The sequence below is a fragment of the Rhinichthys klamathensis genome, unplaced genomic scaffold (genome assembly GCF_029890125.1).
Source record: "Rhinichthys klamathensis goyatoka isolate OS25496 unplaced genomic scaffold, OSU_Roscu_1.1 h1tg000132l_1, whole genome shotgun sequence".
NCBI classification, from domain to species: Eukaryota; Metazoa; Chordata; class Actinopteri; order Cypriniformes; family Leuciscidae; genus Rhinichthys; species Rhinichthys klamathensis.
The window spans coordinates 595,559-618,577 of NW_026606667.1; the positions used below are offsets into that span (position 1 = coordinate 595,559).

The 23,019-nt window shown below is 36.2% G+C and overlaps 1 protein-coding gene across 1 annotated transcript in view; it reads right to left on the reverse strand.

Annotated features, from left to right (window-relative positions):
- LOC130089428 (astrotactin-2-like) overlaps positions 1 to 23,019 on the reverse strand; it is a 482,727-nt gene that overhangs the window by 191,288 nt on the left and 268,420 nt on the right. Inside the window, exon 10 of the mRNA XM_056256733.1 lies at positions 18,453 to 18,590. Within this exon, the coding sequence (XP_056112708.1) occupies positions 18,453 to 18,590 (138 nt within the window). The remainder of the gene's footprint in view (positions 1 to 18,452; positions 18,591 to 23,019) is intronic.

The window sequence follows — 23,019 nt, forward strand, 5'->3', positions numbered from 1 at the left end:
TTAGATCAATAATCTGATTACGTAATGCACATTACTTTTAATGCATTACTTTACTCATTACATCAAAAAAGTAATCTGATTACGTAATGCACATTACTTTTAATGCATTACTTTACTCATTACATCAAAAAAGTAATCTGATTACATAAAGCACGTTACTTGTAATACTCGTAACATCAAAAAGTATTGTGATTACGTCATGCATATTACTTTTTAATGAGTTACTTTACTTGTTACATTAAAAAGTAATCTGATTACATAATGCATGTTACTTGTGATACATTACTCGTAACATTAAAAAAATGAATTACGTAATGCAAGTAACTTGTAACACATTACTTTACTTGTAGTTACTTGTAATGCGTTACCCTGAACACTGCTCATTTCAGATGAGATTGAAAACATCTGATCGGTAGGTTTTCTCAGAGGAGAACTATGTTAGAAATGTGTCCATCTTGAACATAATCATAATTATCAGCTAATAAGGGTAAATTGACATACTCTGCTACACTAGAGGGAGTTGGGTTTCCACAGTTGTACCTTGACAGGGTGTAGAGATCTCAGCCCGTTCTCATCCTTTGGCGTCATACATGTGACGCTTAGTACATTTGGTTGAAATCTTACGCACATGGCATCCTTTCTTGTGTCAGTACGAAGCACAGCTCACATATAAGATTCTGTTGTTGAACGCGGCTAATTTGCGTGACCAACTTGAACAAAAGCAAAATCTGAAATTTTCGACCTCGAAATCGCGCGGATTCTTATCGAAATGACTGGATTTTGCCCGCGAAATTTCCGCGAGAAACTGTGCGAATAACTGCTCAGGTTGTATAATGTGTTGAGAGAAATATATTTCAGGCTCTGGTAAAATAGGTCTAAATACAATATATTTTTAAAATAATTAAATGTTTAGTTTTGGTCAGAGCCATAGAGAGAAAGAGTTGCGACACTCCCATAGACCGCCATAGGAACTTTGGAGTGTGGAAGTAACGCGTGTCGTGGAGCGGCCAATAGTTCCAAACACTGATAGTTCCAGCATTGAACCCCATTCATTTTCAGTGCTTCCGAAGTACGCTCGCAGGTATATTAATGAAATTACTGTATTTTTTTTACTTTTACACACATTAGCCGACCTCTCGTGAATCTAGTCTGTAGTTATATTTTATGTAGCCAGTTTTAGTAAATGTTTATTGGAAGATAATAGGTTAATTCCAGCGATAGCTTACGTGACCAACACTTCACTAACGTTAGCTAACTTACGGTAACTGATGTATATAATAAATAATATTTTTTTAATAATATTAATAAATAATATTTGATAATATTATATATACATACACACACAATTCATTTATTTAAATGGGTTAGGGTTATGCATATATGTGCTTATATGTATTTAGGAACATAGTTAATTCACTCATTAACTATCTCTCCGGTTTAATTTTATGAAGAATATTTTTCGGTAGAATATTTATCGAACATTGCTGTATATAGTCGTTGCTTTCTATGTTATGGAAGCAGTCTATTTCCCTCCTAAATCATTCATTTGTACATGCACAGCGTAATTATTTATATTTTATGTTGGTTGGAGTTCTGAACGGACTGCAGACCTCTTTGCTTGATCACGAAGGTAGGCTAATGGCTGAATCGGAATTTATAAGCAAGATCACGGGAATCAATAGCCTAATACAGCCCAGTTGTGCTAAAATAAATATCATGAGACGTCCATCATCAGATGAATGACATGGAAAAGTTAAGTTAGAGCCGCTAAAGCCAGTGCTACTACCCATGCGAACATGAACACTAGCGTTTCCCTCCAAAAATATAGCCTAAAACTTATCTAAGTTGTCACCCTGGCTCTCCAAATGCAAAACTGACATTAATAAAATGCAATAACAGCTTAAAAAGTACTTGGGTGTGTGTTTTATTTTATATTTACCGTTCAATAATGCAATCGCTGCTGTCTGTCCATAGAAGAACATGAAAGCCAGCGTATGTTTTGGAACTATTGGGGCTTACATGAACCACGTGACAGCCGTCGCGCGACATCAAAGCGTGTCGCAACTCTTTCTCTATATCTCTATATCATGCGTAAATAACTTACTGCCTTATGCACAGATGTTTGTGAATACAGGTGTTAAACATTAAACTTTACTGTAGGTCATACATACTAAACTGAGTTACCAAATTGAAACTAATTATGCCGGATTTCAACATTAACAATACACTGGTAAACTAAAGGAGAAGAGAAGCGCGTGCACTGCACAGCAATACAGGTTTCTACGTCTGCAATGTGTTTGTAGTCAAACAATGCAGTGTTTAACGTCTCAGATGGCGCCACAGATTGTCTAGGACAGTTTCATCCGCAGCTGTGCAAAACCGTGCTGAGGAATGGAAAATGTCCAACTCTAAAGTTGCAATCTCACCAATATACTGTACAAGCTGTTTGCAAAACTACCAGCTTGCCGCACACAATACGCTCAAGTAATAGGCTACTATATACAGAAATACCTCAGTCTTAATGGTTTTTAAGATGGCATGTCAGACATTCTGAGATTTTTGAAAGAAATAAAATAAATAAAGCACCAGATTGTGTATGAATATAGCCAGACTCTCTGAATCTCCCATAGACCAGCAGACTGAATCCCTCATTAGCATTTCTCAGAAAACCGTGGTGGAAAAACACAGCGTTGTGGGACGAATTTATACCTCTACTTCAGCTAAATCAATATAAGAGTGTGACCTTTGACCCCCACTGTTCAAAACTGGTTTTTGTTTTATGAGTCTGGGACAAAAGCGATTTACGAATCCACTGGAGCTTCTGTAATAGATGGATTAAAGCAGAAGGGAGCCGACAGCTCAACAGCGTGAGACTTTATTTGATGTGTGTCTATAATGAGCCTCACTTTGCTTTCATAGCGACTAGAAGAGTGAGTGAATACGGCCGGCGATCTGTATGCGGGAAAAGACATTCACTGGAGATATCGAGAACCACTTGAAATTCATCAGTCAAAATGCTCAAATCAATTTGCTTTGTTGTTCAAAATGATGTGACTTAATGTCACCCTGGAAAAGGGGAAATACATTGTGCTTTATTTGAATCATAACAAGGACAGACTGCAGTTGGAAAATGTGTCTAATGTTATTGTCAACTAGTATTCATAACTACATATACGCAGAGTGAATTACATGATCTTTAAAATATGGTTAAATAAGCAGAATTATGAATGGGAACACTAGCATGACACAGCGTAGCGCTCTAAAATATAAATGTGTACAGAAAACAATAAATACATCTAAGGGGGAAAAAGACAATACAAGAACATGTCGCGTGCTATAATGCATGGTCTTACCTTCATTTGGTGGCTTTTCTCAGAAAATATTTACATATTCATGTTGGATGATTCACATGCAGCAAAGCATTTTGGATTCATGCAAGTTTTCACACTGTTAAATATTCATACAACTGGGAGAGATTAATTAATTACTTTTTTTGGTATAATTTTGGTATATGAAACAATTAACAGTCTCCAAATATAGGATAGATGGATCTATCTATCTATCTATCTATCTATCTATCTATCTATCTATCTATCTATCTATCTATCTATCCATCCATCCATCCATCCATCCATCCATCCATCCATCCATCCATCCATCCATCCATCCATCCATCCATCCATCCATCCATCCATCCATCCATCCATCCATCCATCCATCCATCTATCTATCTATCTATCTATCTATCTATCTATCTATCTATCTATCTATCTATCTATCTATCTATCTATCTATCTATCTATCTATCTATCTATCATCTGTCTGTCTGTCTGTCTGTCTGTCTGTCTGTCTATCTATCTATCTATCTATATATCTATATATCTATATATCTATCTATCTATTTGTATAGTCTGTCTAAAACATTAAATGCATTAGTTCAAGAAATCGCTGGAAATCTCACCTTAAATCAACTGACTAAGGAATGAGACTAAATAAATAATAGACTCAGTCTGTGTAATGAATTCTATCTGAGACAGGAATTTTCATGTAATCTCTCATACAACATTACACAAGGAGAAAAAAGTATCCATCTGGAATCCAGGTCCTTCATTAGGAGTCATATGTGGTGAATGTGATATCAGTGAAGCCGATACGCCACTGACGGTTCGACTCATTCATTCTCCTTGTCAGTGAAAGACTAATGACTAAAAACAGAAAGATGTGAGAATGGGACACATCTATCTATATTTAATATCTATAAAATCTATATGACCGATTTAAAATAATAAACATGGTTAACTGGAAACTAGCAATTTGAATTAGTTGTTTTGTGTTGAAATGTAAATCAAAATGTGTGCATATTTATGTTTCCGATTAATTAAACATGTTTAATGCTTTTAAATGAATCTAAAATGCATGTATTCAATACAATAGTTTCATTCTTTTCTCTTCAAATGTATTTAAGAAGCTCAGCATGTGTTAAATCATTGTGATACACTGTTAATGAGAAGGAAAGCAGCGGTCTCATAGTGGCAGAAAAGGTGTGTCCGTTCATTCATTTATCGAATCCACTTGGGAAATGTATATTTGTAGGCAAATCTAAAAATGTAGATTAATAACATTGACATAGAAAAAACCTGAGAAGTAATAATTAGATTGCAAAGTAGTTGTGGTAGTCCATTAAAAACTATAGGTTATCCTATAGGCACATTTGATATTTTTTTAATGCTTGTTATCAAAATAGCAATGCAATAAATAAAAAGCCACAAGGTATAAATACTTTAAATACACATTTGACTTGTATGTATCAATATATATTGACAGTAATACATAGTGTAAAAAAAACACTTTTCTTTTTCTTCATTTTCTGGTGAAATATATTTTTACAGGTTTTGTGAGATAAACCAGAAACTTTGCTTGTGTACTTCTGTGGCCGTGCCTTCAAGAAATAGTTTGAGGCACCCGAATAAAAAACTATGATGGCTTGGTTGTAGAACTTTCTGTAAAAGATGATTTAGACTGCAAAACAAAACTGTCCTTGTAATTGGTCTTTCAGAGCATCGGCTGAACGGCCGACATTCAGTTCACAACAATTCACAACAGACATCCAGTTTCCGTCCTTTCATGTCAGTATCCAAAAGCTCCAGCGCTAATGGGACTCAGAAAGCTCGAGTGATTATTTTCTTCGTTTTCTGAATGCAACTAACATTACTAACATTTACCACATGTGCAAATTGACCAATTCAGTTCCTGTGTGGCAATTATCCAGCATGCACATTTCTGCAGAGACACACCCGATTTGAGGTTCGCAGAAAGAAAAAGAAAAGCTTCTCTGAAAGGAGGCAGACCTTGTCTCTCTCGGCTCTCTAAATCACACATATCTTTTGCCTTCTGGGGTGCTTTGACATTTTCACACACGGTGGAAGTGAAACATTGACCCTATCTCATGACCTAGATGTAATGAAAGTCTCGAAGGTTGTTCTCGATTTCAGATACTTGCTATAGTGGCTTCTGTTAAACAATGGCATTACATATACCATTATACAATTGGTGTAGCAGCAACTCCATATCCTTACAGCCTTTTTAGTACATAAACAAGACTTGCATTAATGCGGAAGCCTTCAGAGACGTAACTTCTCAAAGAGGGTCGGCGGTAAAACCCTCATGAGAAGCTGCATCTTTACATTCATCCTCTTAAAGCGACACCACTATAACCGTTTAATACAATCCACCCTCTTTAACAATGCCATTCAAGACCATTACTCTTTGACTTCTTAATGCACACGTGTAGATGTGCGTCCCTCATGCATAACAGCTAACCTGAGATTCTCAAGCACATCACCCAATAAAGCACACACTCTTTTGTACATGTCACATTAATAATTAACTATAATACCATAATAAAGTCTCTAAATATCACTTAAGTGATTGTTTGAGTTGAATATACCAAAATAAATGCCTAAGAATCCAACAGTTATTTTAGTCTAAAATCGACATGTAAACAATAGTATTTGACACATTAGCTATATTGTTAAGAAATTCTTAATATTGTTGTTGAATTCCAATCAAAATACACGATAATGAAGAAATTATACTGATGTGTTTCAAGAACTACAGTTAGTAAGCCTACTAGACCTAATCATTATCTAATATTCTAAGTAATAAATTTAGTAAGCTGGACAAAATTAACAATCGCAAACAAAGAAAGGGTTCCCAGCATGGTTTGATACGTACTGTATAATGAGAGTAAATGTTGAAGTTAAGAATAGTTTTGGGGGAGATCTGTTAGTGTTTAATGTTCTGTTGTGTTGGGATTTATAGCGGTTTCTGTTGAGTTACCACTGTAGTGAAGAGAGCCTGACGTGGTTAGATTGAGATACAGTGGCCTATATTAAGACTATTTAAGTTAAACATTGATTTATATCAAACGCAATAGTTTAGTCCTGTTAGTGTTTCCTGGTCTGTTTAATTAGTAATTCCCTTCACCTGTGTTCTGTTAATTATCCCATTAGTCCCTTTTCATTAAGCCCTGTGTTTTCCCTCAGTGTTTGTTGGTCATCGCCAATTTACGGTTGTGTGTGTTTGAAGTCCTGGAGAGTTTTACTTTGTTTCTGTATGTTCCTGTAAGTTGAGTTTGTAAATAAATAAACTATACTGCAGTTCCCGTGTCCTCGTCTTCGGCATCCTACACTAAGGCCCCGTTTACACAAGAACGATTCCGGGTGAAAACGTAAAAATATTTTATCGGATGTGCCTTTTGTTTACACCGCAACGGCGTTTTGGGGGCTTAAAAACGCGAAAAAGTGAAACCACCCTCCAGAGTGGAAATCTTAAAAACGCTCCAGCATCTTGTTCCCGTCTAAACGGTAAAAACGCAAATCTGCTCACGGTGGCTCTCGTCGCGTACGCGTTTATGTCACATGCATGCGCCAGTACAGGAAAATAAAAACCAACATGTCAGATTATTTCCATACGTCGGACCTTCAAGTTGCCCTAGCAGCTCTGAAAAACGTACAAGAGTCTTTTCAACAGTTGTACAAAATATTCTAAGATATTGGTGTTGTTGTGTGTCAGTGCTTCACATTGCCACCTAGCCGCCTGGAGTGCACACTACATCGAATTTCACACACTTTTGCGTCACCATATGCATGCGGATTTCCCAACCATAACGCTCGTCTAAACGCAGAATAAAAAGTGATAACGCAACGCCACTTTTGCGTTTTCTCTTCAGATCGTTTCCGTGTAAACATAGCCTTAACCTGACAGACAGACGTTAGCTTCAGTAAAGTTATAGCTTCATTCATTGAGAGAACATGTGCGCCTTTGGGGTTTGTAGTCTTTACGTATTTTCACAGTCTTATACCTCAACAGTTTTACATCAAACTGCGACTTTCTTGACTTTAAAATGCATCTTTTAAATTGACAAACATCATATGTGTAATTCAGGGCATAATTCAAGTCTCTCGCCATTGAATACCACATAATATTTTTCCGAAATAAGGTCCCATGGTGGTCGACCGGAAGGGGAGGGGCTTAGGCTCTCTATTGAGAACCCCATTGAACTTTTGTTTGTACACCTTCGTAACTTCTCCATGATAACACTGCCGTGTATTTGTGCAAATCACCACCTTTCCAACAGAATGAAAACTTTGCTGCTTGAGTTTGTCAGCTCTGGGATTCTCCTGCATCTGCTAAAGCTTCACACGGAGCGCTGAACATCAGCCCTGTCTGCCAAACGAGACAACACGGGGAAATGAGTCCCAGACGGGGAGGACAAAGACCCGGAGAGACGTGCAGGTGGGCGGAGGGGGGAAATAACGGGTTACAGCGCATGCAAACACTTTCCCTCTCGCAGATGGCTTGCTTTAAAAAAAAAAGAACAACAAGGGAGTTGGAAACAGGTAAAAACTGTACAGTAAGCAACAAAACAATACACAGCTGTTCAGAGAGCACAGAGGAATGATATTACTACAGTATTAGATTGAAATTGCATTTTTCATTTGTCTCAGTTGTGTTTTACTGCATGGGAACACGTTTGTGTACATCAGAAATGACTTCATGAAGGTTAAAGAAACATTCCATCCAATGCATTTAGAAGGACACACATGCAGAGGTTAATAGTTTTAACTGGCTTCTTTTGTACGTTTTATTACAAGCTTGATAGATGCATTACACAATTATAGCAGCAAACCACCTAAACGTTGACCTAAACCACACAAATGCACTGACGGGCAAACTAGTGACGCAAGAAGCAAGGCTTTCAACACTTTGAATCAATGGAACCAATTGATTCAAAAAGCTTCACAAGGTGAGGACCTCTTTAAAGTCGGCATGAAAAGGAATTTAAGATAATTTTTTCGTCCCTATTGTGATGTATATCTGAGTGAAACAGCTACTGGAAAATCTCTAAGTAGTCTAAAAGAATACTCTCTTATTTTTAGTTTAAAAGAAGTATGCTAAAAATACACTTACCCCCGGTTTCACAGACAAGGCTAAAGTCTAGTCCCAGGCTAAAATGCATGCACATGCATTTTAGTCCCATTGTTTTGTCTCAAGATGATGACTACTGAAGTGATGTGATTACATAGGCCATAAGCAACAAATGCTGGCGAAACAAATTGACTAATCAGTACAACTCCTACCATTCTGGCTTATTTAGCTGTATTGTCTTTGTGCCAATGCAGAGACACAATCCCACCACCAAACTACAGATGCAGCATTAAGTTGCACAGTTACAATACTGTGGTCATCAATAACCTCTGTCTTTCCTACACTGAAATGAATCACCCCTGTTGGACGGCAACATTGTGTTTGGCCATGATTATCTAACTTATAATTGTCCAGGGTTGCTCTGAAGTTGATAAATGGGGCTCTGGCTGTAATTCATAAATATGTTGCGCTTCATCACAAATTCCAGTCTGTGAGGGAACTCGAGCGAAGCCTGGCGCTTTTAATTGAGATACTTAACATGCATGACAAATGAGGCAACTCTACACAAGGCAGGTTCATCACACTTCATTTTTCCCCAATGGAGGGTATGGCATTTATTATAGGGGATATGAAATCACACTCTAAAAAATGCTGGGTTGTTTTAACCCAATTTTGGGTCAAATATGGACAAACTCAAACATTGGGTTAAAAATGTTAAATGGCTGGGTTCGTCCATATTTGACCCAAATATGGGTTTTGAAATATGGACAAACTCAAACATTGGGTTAAAAATTTAATTTTAAAATGTAACCCAAATGGCTGGGTTCATCCATATTTGACCCAAATATGGGTTTTGGGTTAAAACAACCCAGCATTTTTTAGAGCGCAGGGTCTAAATTTTGTCTTTTAGTTTTTAGTTTTTCTAGTACACTAATACGATTTGAAGTACATTACAAGTGTACATTCATCATTCATTCATTTTCTTCTTTTTCACACGGGAAGCTGTAGGGTGCCAAATATAATTCGGGTTGCCTTAACCCTCTGGGGACCAGAGTGTTTTTGGGGCCCTTGGGATGTTTTGACATGCACTGACATTTGTGCTTTTTTCAGTTATTTATAAACATGTTAATGGCAAAGGTGTAAATTCACTCTATATAGCACAAACTTGGCTACCATGAGATCTGAGCAACATGTATGTACATGTTTGTATTTTTAATAGAATAATGTTTATGCGTGGTTATTGAAAAAAATAAAAATGAAAGTTGCTGAAATAAGACCACAAAACACATATTGATTATTTCTTCACAAGACTTTTGAAAATTGTATCACATAGCCTAGAATATTTGCTCCAAAACTATGTGAGAATCATCCTGACTACTCATTCAGATAAGTCAATAAAGTCTTTTACATTTTTAATGACGTGTTTTGTTTGAGAAAGCTTTATGCAGGAGGCTTGATCTCTCATTAATATGTATGGCATTCCACACCTGAGAAAGACAAAGACCCTCCCATAATGGCCCTATTAGGTGCTATCAGGCCATATCATTACAGGAGCCTTGCACAAAGAATGAGGAGATTTAAAAAAGAATGGCTTTTAGATTGTTTGGATATTATAAGGAAAATACAGGGTGCATACGTCTGGACACTTCTATCACACACCCTTCACCATATAGACATGGTTTTATTTCAGTTCAAAGTTAGAGTTGGAAACATCTTGAAAAGAAAATTGTCTTTCTCCATAAATGTCTTAGTTTGATCATACATATTTCAAAGTTGAGGATTCATTATTTTGATATAGCTTGAACAAACACTATAACATCTTAGTTGATTAGTTTATTGACAAAACATACTATATATTTAACATATGAGCAGAAACTCCTAAAAAAGCTTATTTGATGTCTATTTTAGAGTAAAAACTTTATCCAAAACGAGTCAACGAAATGTTGTCTGTTATTTAGTCTGTAACAGTGCGTATCTGTGCGTTCATTCATTCATTCACACACACACACACAAACTGTGTGACACAAACATGATTCACATTTAACAGTATGCTATTTTTCCGTTTACAGACACTACGTTATTCTATATCGCGATTAGAACAAAGCACTTGCAAAAAACACTTACTTCTCAGCTGAATCTGTTCATCCTCGAAGTGAAAATAACCCAGTGGTAAATGTCCCAGGATTGTTCCACATATAGCCGCGCAAGACGACAGTAGATTAATCTGACTAAAAAATAATGTGTGTTTTCAGAGTTCATGGGCGTTAACGCGTCTCAATGTGTTGCTTCACATATTTGCGTTTGAATAGCGCGTGCTCTCCGTAGGCGTGTCACATTACCACAGATAATCAGCTGAGAGAACGATAATGAGATGGGCTGACACGTCTCTCTTTTTATATAGATGACATAAACGGAGAATAATAATTTTAGTTTTGAATCGGATCATTTAAAAGTACAAACTCAAATGATTTAAAAGATATATTGCTTATGGCTGGGTGAATAGTATTAGCTGAGTTGTGTTGAAGATTAGAGACGTGCTCCAGAAAAAAAGTTCACGGTGACCGAGAGGCAGAACGCACACCCTGTTTATTTTCTTTATTTTACAAAAGCACAATATTTTATTTCGATTGTATGTGGGCACATAAAAAAGTAGACATTTAACAGATTATTTTCTCATATTTCTTAACTCTATATGAACAGAAATGATGGTAGTACTTTAAGTCTATTTTTCTGCTATGTGAAAAAAAACGAGCAAAACGCGCCGGCGCGTTTCTGGTCCCCAGAGGGTTAACACAAAAAAGAGTCATACAAATGACCTACGCACATCTCTTTAAAAAGTCAACAATCCCGAAAGCGGCTGTATATTTGGCACAGCCTATGAAGTATGACAGGATGAATAGAGGACATTAGCTTGTGGTAATGTTCAGTTTGCTTGCATCGAATGCACCATTCATCAAAGCGCTGGTTCTGTCGTTCGCACTCTCGACTTATCGACAGTTTCATATTGACAGTACAATGGGCTTTGAGCACAGCTGGAGACGCCTGGAGTGGAATTGATTGGGGGATTTATGGGGTGTTTGGGATAGAGAAGCTCTTCAGGGAAGCCTAAAGTGGACCTGTGGAGTCCATGGAAGCACTGGACTCACCACAACGCTAATGGCATGTGTGCTTGTAGATGTCTGGGGAAAACATGACCTTAGACAGCTTGAGTCCCTCAAAAGCAGAGGCTAAATCACGTGGGATCAGCTTCTATAAACACCGCAGTAAAAATCTATGAGCCATCTAAAACCTGCAGCAGACTTTCAGGGATTGACGGCATATCATAGTGACAATAGAGATTCCAGTAGATGAGGCTTGTGGTGGTACAAGACTTTAGTGCTTATTGCATATGAGTATTGATCTGAAAGCATTATTATCACAAAGGGCTGAAATGAGGAAAAACGTCTTTTTTTTTGCACTACAAAGATCTCTGATGCAGGTCACCAAAACCAATTTACTCAAAAATCTTTTCACATTCATTGAATGGTCTTTATAAGGTTTTGATGGCCATTTTCTCATCTGAAAGGCAAAAAATGTAAGACTTGCGAGTGGCATGATTTAAGGAATCAGTCTGCAACAGAAATGGTGTGGGACAAGTCACGTACCAAAGTGAAATACTTAGGCTTAGGGGTTTGTTCAAGCTACTAATCATAATAACTATGATCATATTAATGGTGACGAATGTCTTCTAATCAGATTCCATTAATAGTAGGAATGCATTACAATTAATACATTTTCCCATCAAGGGAAACTGTATGTAAATTCTACACTGCAAAAATATTCCTACAAGATCAAACATGTTAAAGTTCATGATATTTTCCATCAAACTTCTTTCCTCCAGACAGCACACGATCGATCACCATCTGGGTTTTAAATGCCAAAATTCGCACATTCGCTAACATGCCTGGCTGGTAATTAAACAGGCTAAAACATGACAAAGGTTTTGGGACAGATCCATCCCATCGGTTTTAAGCCTTTAATAGAGTCATGTTCACTTTAACACAGTTGAGCAAACATTGATTACAGCTTTCATTCATTCAGTAACAGTACATGTAATAACATTTAAGAGTTGCCAATATTTTCTTTTTTTCCATATTTTCTAGTTTTGTCAATGAACTATGGGAGAAAGGGCAAATAGCGTGTGCTAAAAAAGTTCGTTTTGAGGTGTCAACCCGCAGCTCTCATACACAGATTGTATATAAACATGACGGCATTGAGCATGAACAACCACCAAAACCCAGGCAAAAAATCATCAAGATTAAATCCAAGATCATCCATTATGAATGCGTGGATTATAAGACTGAGAAAAACATGGGAAGAAAAGGAATAATTCTTGCATCCAGGCCAGAAGGTGTCAGTACAAAGTCCAAGACCACCACTGACATTATTGGGATGAATAAGAACCAGAACCAGCCTTCACTCATTGCATAGGTCTGCCCTTTGGATATCATTTGCATAATTAAGAGGGCTCATTATTCACTGTGCTGTGTGTGTGATGTGACAGACATTTCCTGCGCAGCTGAGAACTAATTATTTTCCAGATACATTACACTGATATAATGTATTCCTCTGAAACTCCACTAATCACTCTTAAGATGCATGTTTCCATCCTCAAAGTTGTTCTTTTGTCCCTGCCATGACGTTAAGTACTAATTAAGCTCAATAAATCATTCATAACCTTAACTCAGCCAGTCGAAATGCATGCAAGCTGTAAAGTTAGAGTTTGATGGAGCACTTAACACTTCAATTACTTATTATTAGAGAGAAATGTAGAGACAGCATTGTGTGAAATAGAAGGGTAAATATGCAAAAGAGAGATATACGCTTATTACAAGCCATATATGTATATTAATAATATTGTTTAGATTTCTAAGAGGTGATTATGATGATGATTTAACCGCTCAGTCGAGGTGGACTTTCGGTCACTTTATGGATCATCATTCTCCATGCTTTATGATCTTTGACAGTTCGTCATGGCATGTCCGTGTCGGCATTGATTATGTCCAGCTAGCGTGTTCTTTGACGTCTCTTCTTTTCCCTCTAGGATCGGCTTGTGTGTGACCTATGATGTCCACAATATGCGCAGCATTCGCCTCCAACACCATATTTCGTAGGCGTCAATTTTTCTTCTGTCCACCTTCTTGAGTGTCCAGCTTTTACATGCGTATATGGAGATCAGGAAAACCATTCTTTGAAATCTTTATTGCGGGGCTAATTTATTTGCTCCTCCAAATTTTTGCCATTCCTTGCACTTGGTTTCAATTCTTCTGTGAAATTTCCGGTCTCGATTCACCACTGAGGACAAATTTGAGTATTTTGGATCCAAGGAAGAGGAAATATTGTACTAATTAAATTCCTTCATTGTGGATTATTATGTGAACTGTGCTGTTGCCTGTTGTTGTCATTGCCTTTGTTAAGGTACAGTCCCATGCGCTCGCTTTCTTCTTTGACCCTTTGGACCAGATTTTCCAAGTCATTTTCACTTTCCACAAGTAAGGTCGTATCATCGGCATATCAAAGGTTGTTGATGTTCCCCATCACTGATTTTCACACCATTTGGTGAATCGTGAAGAATAAATTCCCAGACAGCAACATAGTGTCGGCCCAGATCCGGCCCACATCCGGGCCGAGTGGAATCGACATGTACCAGATGTGGGCCGGATCTGGGCCGACACTATGTTGCTGTTTGTTTCACCTCATGATTGTTTCAGCGTACAAACTGAACAGGGTAGAAAACCTTTAAAATCATGAGTCTCAAGCTCACCAGTAGAGCTCCAGGTTTAAAGACGTTGATGTTTCTCATTTTGAAACAGTAAGTCGGGCAAAAATAGCTAATAGACTTGCATTCGTTCAGTAACTGACCGTTATACATAATTTTCTGCTTGGTTTTGCTTCAACAGTTCACAGATTGTTACGCTGGAGTGGCATTTTAGGACTATTACGGTGAAATATTAATTGAAATGCTGCTGTTCATCACTTTGTTTTTGTTATATCAAATAGTGTCTTTTTTGTATTTAGTGTAAATATACAGTATCATCTAGTTTAATGGTTTCACTTTGTTTGATATTCATTGATTTAAAAATATATATATACAGGTACATATATTTGACCTCTTTAATAATATGTAGTTTATCATCATTAAAGGACATTGCCCCCTTCCGTTAATAACCTGTAGTGTAGCTGACTACTTGTTTAAAGTATATCTTGACTGTATTTGAACTACTTTAAGGCACAAGTTTGCATCTTCCTCTTTTGAAGGGGACACAGCTGTGTCTCCTAAAGCTTCCAGCATTTCTTTTAATTCTTGAAGGTGGAGTTTATTTGGACAGGCTTGTATGACCTCTCCTCCAGCTGACAGCTGTATTAAGCGAGTAACATAAAGGAGATTAGGAGTGTTTACTTTCCAAAAGCTGTGACGCGTAACTCCATCCGGAGCGGAGCTTCAGAAACAGGAGCTAACACACTCCTTCTGCAGAGCGAGGCTCATACACATTCAGGAGGATCCCAAATAAAAGCAATCACAGGTCACTGTCCCCACTTCCCAAAGGGCAAAGACATGGCCACCTTATTCTGGGATGAAATTGAAATGTTAATGAATGCTATTCATCATCAGAGCTCAGAAATGATCTGAGAGCATGAGGGGTTTTCTGAGAAAGGAATATAATCCCACTACTGGATGCAAAAATAGAAAGTACAACTATGGTGTTAGATTAAACAAGATTCACACTGCTTTACTTATTTGGCACATGAAACAGGATGATGTGTCCGAACTACGTAAATTTTCTTTAATGCACTTGCAACCGAGAACATAATTCCCTCACTGGCAGGCTTTTAAGAACTAATTTACTATCGAATGAAAAAAAAATAAAACATCATGAATTGTAAGATGTCAGAATAGCTTTCATAAAGCCTGCAAATGATCTGTGGTTTCACACTTTTAGACCAAAGCATCATGACCGTTCAGTGGACCCTCGTAATTTTTAAATGCAACTTTTTTTATATATAAGATGCATGATTATTGTAGGTCAAGAATAGTATTTGTCTAACATGCTGTGACTGAAAACACACAGCTGTGAAGAAATTCACATTGAAATCTGCTACTCCTTGAGAAAAAAAAAGTCCACATAATTCCATTAAATGTGCACTTGTAGTGTACTTTAAATCATATAAGTCTATTAAAAAACTGTACATGCAGATAATATAATATTAGTGGAATAAAAGGCCACTTAAGTGCTTGAAGTGAGTATGACTAGGTTTCTTAACACACTTAAAAGTGCACATTGTATAAAGTTTTATTTTTAAAGTACATTTTAAATAATGTTTTAATAATCTTTTGTCATGCTTTAAAGAAGTACACTTATTTTGATATGTCGACTAACAGACTAAAGCACATGTAAAGCACTTGATTATAATTTTTAACTTTATGTTATGCAATATTACATTTAAAGTTAATATATATTTTAAATATGTTATAATATGCAACTTAATCATTAATTACAAAAATATCTAAATACATGACATGCATGTTTCAATAGAAATTACATTTTAGTTTAGCATTTAATTTAGCGATTAACATGCAATTAAGTGTCTAATAACATTACATTCAGTTTGCGCTTATATTATTTTTAACTCAACTTAACTTTTATTTATAAAGCACTTTCAAAATGGACCAAAGTGCTGTACATAAAAAGCACAAAATTCTAGAATTTAAACTTTTTAAAATTATATTATTTCTGTAATAACTATTTATTTTAATAGTGTGATAAAGTGTACTTTTTCACAAGGGTCATTTGACTTGAAACTAACAAACTATCTTAGTGTAGCGTCCTTTTTTATACCTCGAAAATGCATGGTCATCACTAGCTGTCAAGTTCTGCTGCAATTGGTTTATTATTATCATTATATTAAAAAAATAAAATAAACAATGTTAGTTGGACATTTCAACACTGATGCCCTTTTAAGCTTTCAAACTAAAGCTGTATCACCAGGACTGGCACTAATGCCTACTAACATACACACACACACACACACACACACACACACACATACATATATATATATATATATATAAACACAACATATGCCAAGGTGTTCTTATGGTGTCAGCAGCACATGCTCGAATATGGATTATTAGATATAATATAAGAGCAGCGGCATCATGCACATAGTATATATATATATATATATATATATATATATATATATATATATATATACTATGTGCATGATGCCGCTGCTCTTATATTATATCTAATAATCCATATTCGAGCATGTGCTGCTGACACCATAAGAACACCTTGGCATATGTTGTGTTTGCAATAATGGCGAAAACAGCTTGGTTGTGAAAAAAGAAAAAAAAGTAATACTGTAAATAGCTTGTTTCCCTGAGGACATTTCAGCCAACAGCATCTGTGGAGCTATCAGAAATAAAGAGGCAAGAGCGGTGTCATATAAAGGCCTTTGACAAGTCTATTAATAACTAAGTCTGAAACAATCCAGAGGATCTTTTTCTCTTTTTTTTCTTTTTTTTTTTGCATTGCAATAAAATACAGAACCAAAGCTAAAATAAATGTTACATATTAAATAAAAAAAAATAAAAGGTCCCAATAAAAATTATTTTAAAAGCTGTAGTAAGGAATTACAGCCCTTTTAAGTTTATCATATGCAAATATATATGTATATTTTTTAAAGTATAGGGAGACCATCTTGATTACACTTCATGGGAGTGGGTGGAGCTAAAGAGCTCTTGGCGCATTTTGCTTGATTCGACTCTCTGATTGGTGGAGTTTTTGGCACAGCATTAGTTTTTCACCACGGATTACGCTGTTAAACATGCTGAAGCTTATTTTTAAAGTAATCAAGTTTAACAGCGTAATTGCTGACGGCTTCAACAGCAACAAATAGCATCGATTAACAACATCGTGCCTCACAGTAGGGGTGTCTTTAAATGTTTAATAAATTATCGTTAAAAATCAATTTAGAGGTAATGAAAGGAGTTTCTACTTGCAGAACCCGACTGTTGCGCTCTATTGGTTGCAAGGGTGTTGCTAGGCAGTTGTAAAGTGGTTGTTAAGGTGTTCAGGGTGATTGATAGGTGGTTGTGAGAACTGTGAGCCAAGTATTTCTACAGTATAAGTGCTGTAGGTACAAAGAAAGTTGTTTCTTTTGGTTAAATTGTAGCTGATTACTTCGTAACTAATATGTGTGTGTGTGTATATATATATATTCACATTTCAATTCACATTTATTTGTATAGCGCTTTTCACAATACACATCGTTTCAAAGCAGCTTTACAGAAAATGCATGAGTCCACATTACAATTTACAGTGATCTGTTATCAGAGGTGACTGTATAAGTTATGTATTTCAGAAATGTACATATATAAATCACACACACAGTTATAACTTAAAAAATGTACTAATTTAAACAATGTTATAATTAATGCAGAAACAATGAACTCATTGAAGTAATGAATACTTGTTTGTTAACAAATGATTATGACAGACAAGTTATGTATATATACTGTACTTGTCTATGTCATAATCATTTGTTATGCCAAGTTATATATGCCAAAACACATGATTATGACATATAGAAAATTGTAGAATTGGTTCATGTTGATTCGGAGTTAGCGTCTCTCTCTCTATATATATATATAGACGCTAACTCTGAATCAACATGCAATGCTACAAATTTTCTATATGTCATAATCATGTTTTGGCATATACAGTATATCTATATATATATATATATTGTATGTATAGACTCAAACTGACTTGCAAAATGAATATGCTGGCTGGGTCAAGGTCATATTATTAAATATCCTCCTTAATATACCTTGTCATATAAAGCGATCCAGACCAGGCCACATTATTTACAGCCAACCCTCAGTTACAACAGCAGTGCATTTCTGTCTTCTTATACTGTAATGTATAATGTACATTATTCTTGATGGTGTTGTTCTTGAGCTGTGATTAACTCACCGCACTTCTCCAGGGTCTTCTGTCACCAACACGTCTGTCTTACAGCTGGCGATAGGGTTGATGGACAGCTCCACCGGAGGAACCACAAAGCTCTTGCTGACTGGCAGCCAAAGGCCTTGACCCAGACTGTAGGAGGACCTGCAGCGAGAGTGACATCCACACAAAGAGTGTGACGCGTCAGATGAATGTCAATGACTGTGTGTAACATGCTGGAATAAAAACAAAAAAGAGCTGCTTATTACAAGAAACCCACACTGACCCTGGGAGGAGAAGATCTGTTCTTCACGATATGCACATATAAAGATCATTAAACTAGAGAGTAGCTGTGTGATATTGACATATGCAAAGGTGTTTAATAAAAAACAATAATAACTAAAAAAAATAGGAAATATACAGTAGGCTACATGACAAGTCTATAGAAGTGGGTCACATAATGGAAAATATGAAGACTTAATTTCAGAACCCACAACCTATAAAAGAGCTTTAGCCAATCATACCACAATTAGTTTGCATACAGAAGTCTTAAAGATACAGTAAGGGTCAGAGATGGGTGTCAGTGTTATTGCTCACTAACACTAAAACTAGTAATATTCCATTTCGCTAATATAAAGCTTGAAATAAAATATGAATTAATATAATGAATATAATCAAATAAATTACATTGAAAATTAACACAAAAAAATTGAATTGTTGCTTAGACAACTAATTAAAAAAATACATATTGAAGTTAAATAACAGAAAAAAATGCAAAAATTAAATGAAATAATAATAAAATATAAAAACTTAAACTAAAATTAAATCAGTAAACAGAAAATAAATACATAAAATGCATACAAAAATAAAAGCAATTATTTCTCATTTAATCACCCAGTTCCAAAACACACATCAATCAATCGATCAATCAATCAATCAATCAATCAATCAATCAATCAATCAATCAATCAATCAATCAATCAATCAATCAATCAATCAATCAATCAATCAATCAATCAATCAACCAACCAACCAACCAACCAACCAACCAATCAACCAATCAATCAACCAAGCAATCAATCAATCAATCAATCAACCAACCAACCAACCAACCAACCAACCAACCAACCAACCAACCAACCAATCAACCAACCAACCAATCAACCAACCAACCAACCAATCAACCAATCAATCAATCAATCAATCAATCAACCAACCAACCAATCAATCAACCAAGCAATCAATCAATCAATCAATCAATCAATCAACCAACCAACCAACCAACCAATCAACCAACCAACCAACCAACCAACCAACCAATCAACCAACCAACCAATCAACCAATCAACCAACCAACCAACCAACCAACCAACCAACCAACCAACCAACCAACCAACCAACCAACCAACCAACCAACCAACCAACCAACCAACCAACCAACCAATCAATCAACCAACCAACCAACCAACCAACCAACCAACCAACCAACCAACCAATCAACCAATCAACCAACCAACCAACCAACCAATCAACCAACCAACCAATCAACCAACCAACCAACCAACCAACCAACCAACCAATCAATCAACCAACCAATCAACCAATCAACCAACCAACCAACCAACCAACCAATCAACCAACCAACCAATCAACCAATCAACCAACCAACCAACCAACCATCCAACCAATTAATCAACAAAGCAATCAATCAATCAATCAACCAACCAACCAACCAACCAATCAACCAACCAATCAACCAATCAACCAACCAACCAACCAATCAATCAACCAACCAATCAATCAACCAACCAACCAATGAATGAATCAATCAATCAATCAATCAATCAATCAATCAATCAATCAATCAATCAATCAATCATCAATCATCAATCAATCAATCAATCAATCAATCAATCAATCAATCAAGCACTCAAGCAATCAATCAAGCAATCAAGCAATCAAGCAATCAACCAACAAATTAATCATTCATTCATTCATTCATTCATTCATTCATTCAATTAATCGATCGATCGATCGATCAATCAATCAATCAACCAATCAATTAATCAATACTGCAGATTGGATTAGAATGGCATTGGGGTGAATTAACATGACCATATTCTCACTTTAGAGAAATTTTCCTTCAAATGGCATATGCATATTATATGGCTGACTTATTATAAATAAATTCATCATTCGTTTATCAGCAACATCATTATTTTGTCAAGGACACTGAAGAGCTGAAAGAAAATCAAGCTAATTCAATATTAATTTAACCAATGAATCCATATTCTGGGAATTCAATTTGTATGATCACATGCACCCTTATCATCATATATCATGGCGATCTGACCCAAGGGCTCCACCGCAGTCTGAGCTCTGCCGGTTCCTGACCTCGAGTATAGACAGCCACATCTGAATTACTCGGGATCAATGCATACTTCCACTCATAAATAAGACAGCGATAGCCCAGCCTTGCTCCAGCCCATCAGCTGACACTTCAGAGGCCATCGATTGCTTTCCTCAGTCCACTATCAGTCAGCCTCGGCCAGGCCGGTGGTTAAGACGGATGGCAGCTTGGGTGAGTGAGGTGAGAGTGAATGGATGATATAAATTTAATTTATTTTCGCCTTCACGTTTAGACCCAGAGAGAAAAGCTCAGGCTTCTAGTCTGAAAAGAATAGAATTTATTTTCGTGTTTAATTAAGAGGCAGTTCAATAGTGGGAAGTAAAGTGAGATATTGTCATTACAATTATGCAATTGACAAGCATAAAGCACACATTTGTTTCAGACGAAATGGCTGAAATCACTATATTCAGGTATTAGGTAATTAGGTCAATAATAGTTTGTATATCAAATAACCTTATTTTGGATAATCATAATTGCTCAGAAACTATAAACAACTAAACTATGCTTATTGGACACTTCTTTTCTTATGTGTAAATAACTGGAAATATGTGACTGCCTACAGTTCATATACTGTATATAATCCACTGCAGTTTCCAGCTGAAATGAACACTAGTGGCTGAAGAACACATCATTATTTTGTTACTTTTATAGGGAGAGATTATTAATTAATAAGGTAACACTTTACTTGAAGGGGTGTGCATAAGACTAACATGACACCTTCATAATCATGACATGACACATGTTATGAATATGAAGGAAGTTTTATGCATGTTTGTGACAACTGTCATTAAGTGTCATTCGCTCAATTATGACATTTTTAATGCAAATATGACATTGTTTGAGATGTCTTTGTTATGACACCTTGACATAAACCAATACATCATAACCTGTCAGTGTCTTTGTCATGACAACTTGACATTACTAAGACAACACAACCTGTCATAAACATGACATAACAGATTAATTATCGAACTTAAGAAACCACTTAGCTTTATTGGTTAACATTACATTAAACTGTCAGGTGGTTGGTTTTGACATTGGCTGTCATGAAGCCATTATAACTGTTTAATGACAAATTCAATGTGTACCACTGTAGTTGAGGTCACGAAAAATATTCATGACACACTTATAATGGCCTTATGACAGCCAATGTCAAAACCAACCACATGACAGTTTAATTTAATTTAATGTCAAGTTGTCATGACAAAGACACTGACAGGTTATGATGTTATGGTTTATGTCAAGTTGTCATAACAAAGACATCTTAAACAATGTCATATTTGCATTCAAAATGTCATTATTGAGCGAAAGACACTTAATGACAGTTGTCATAAACATGCATAAACCCTACTTCATATTCATGACATATGTCATGTCATGGTTATAAAGGTGTCATGTCAGTCTTATGTACACCCCTTCAAGTAAAGTGTTACCATTAAGGAAGACTTATTTTTTCACTGTTTATTGCACAATACTACGTTATGATCTCAAAACACTTTTACCATAGTGCATGATTTGTAAACTCATATATTTGAATGTTTGCATCTGATAATCAGCTCCATATGTGTGTCTTTTCTGCTGTAGTAAACTTGCTCTCAAGCTCACCTTTTGTTAACACTATGCGTTAGGTTTAGGGTCGGGATTAGTGAAGGTGGTGCTTTATTTTCAAACTCAATACAGCATTAATCTTTTAATCTTTTCACTTGGAAACTTCCATGAAATAGCATTTTGCAAAAATGTACCTTTTTCATGACATGATTTGGTAATAAATCTGCATCTGCAATCCAAATTTCCTAAAAGAAAACCCAAATGATACCACTTGTATTGCCTCCAGTGAATGTGTCTCCTGAAAAGGGCAGCAAAATAAACCCAGAGCAGAGTATTTCAGTTTTACAGAAATATAGACAGCCACATATTTCCATTGATATCGACACGCATCATGGCAGTCAAGCTTGCGGCAATGCATGCGACAGATCTTTTATGGACAGAAGCTTTTCAGACTCTCCAAATCTAAAGTGACGTGCTGCGGTTTGTGACCTGTCCTCGTTTCCTTTCTATCGCCACCATTTTCTCAAACACATGAAAAATAAATAGAGAGCGCCGTGAACATCCAGAGTGACCCTGCTTTAAAACGGAAAGAGGCCCAGAGCTCCAGTAAAACTCACTCCTCTTTCAGGAGGAACA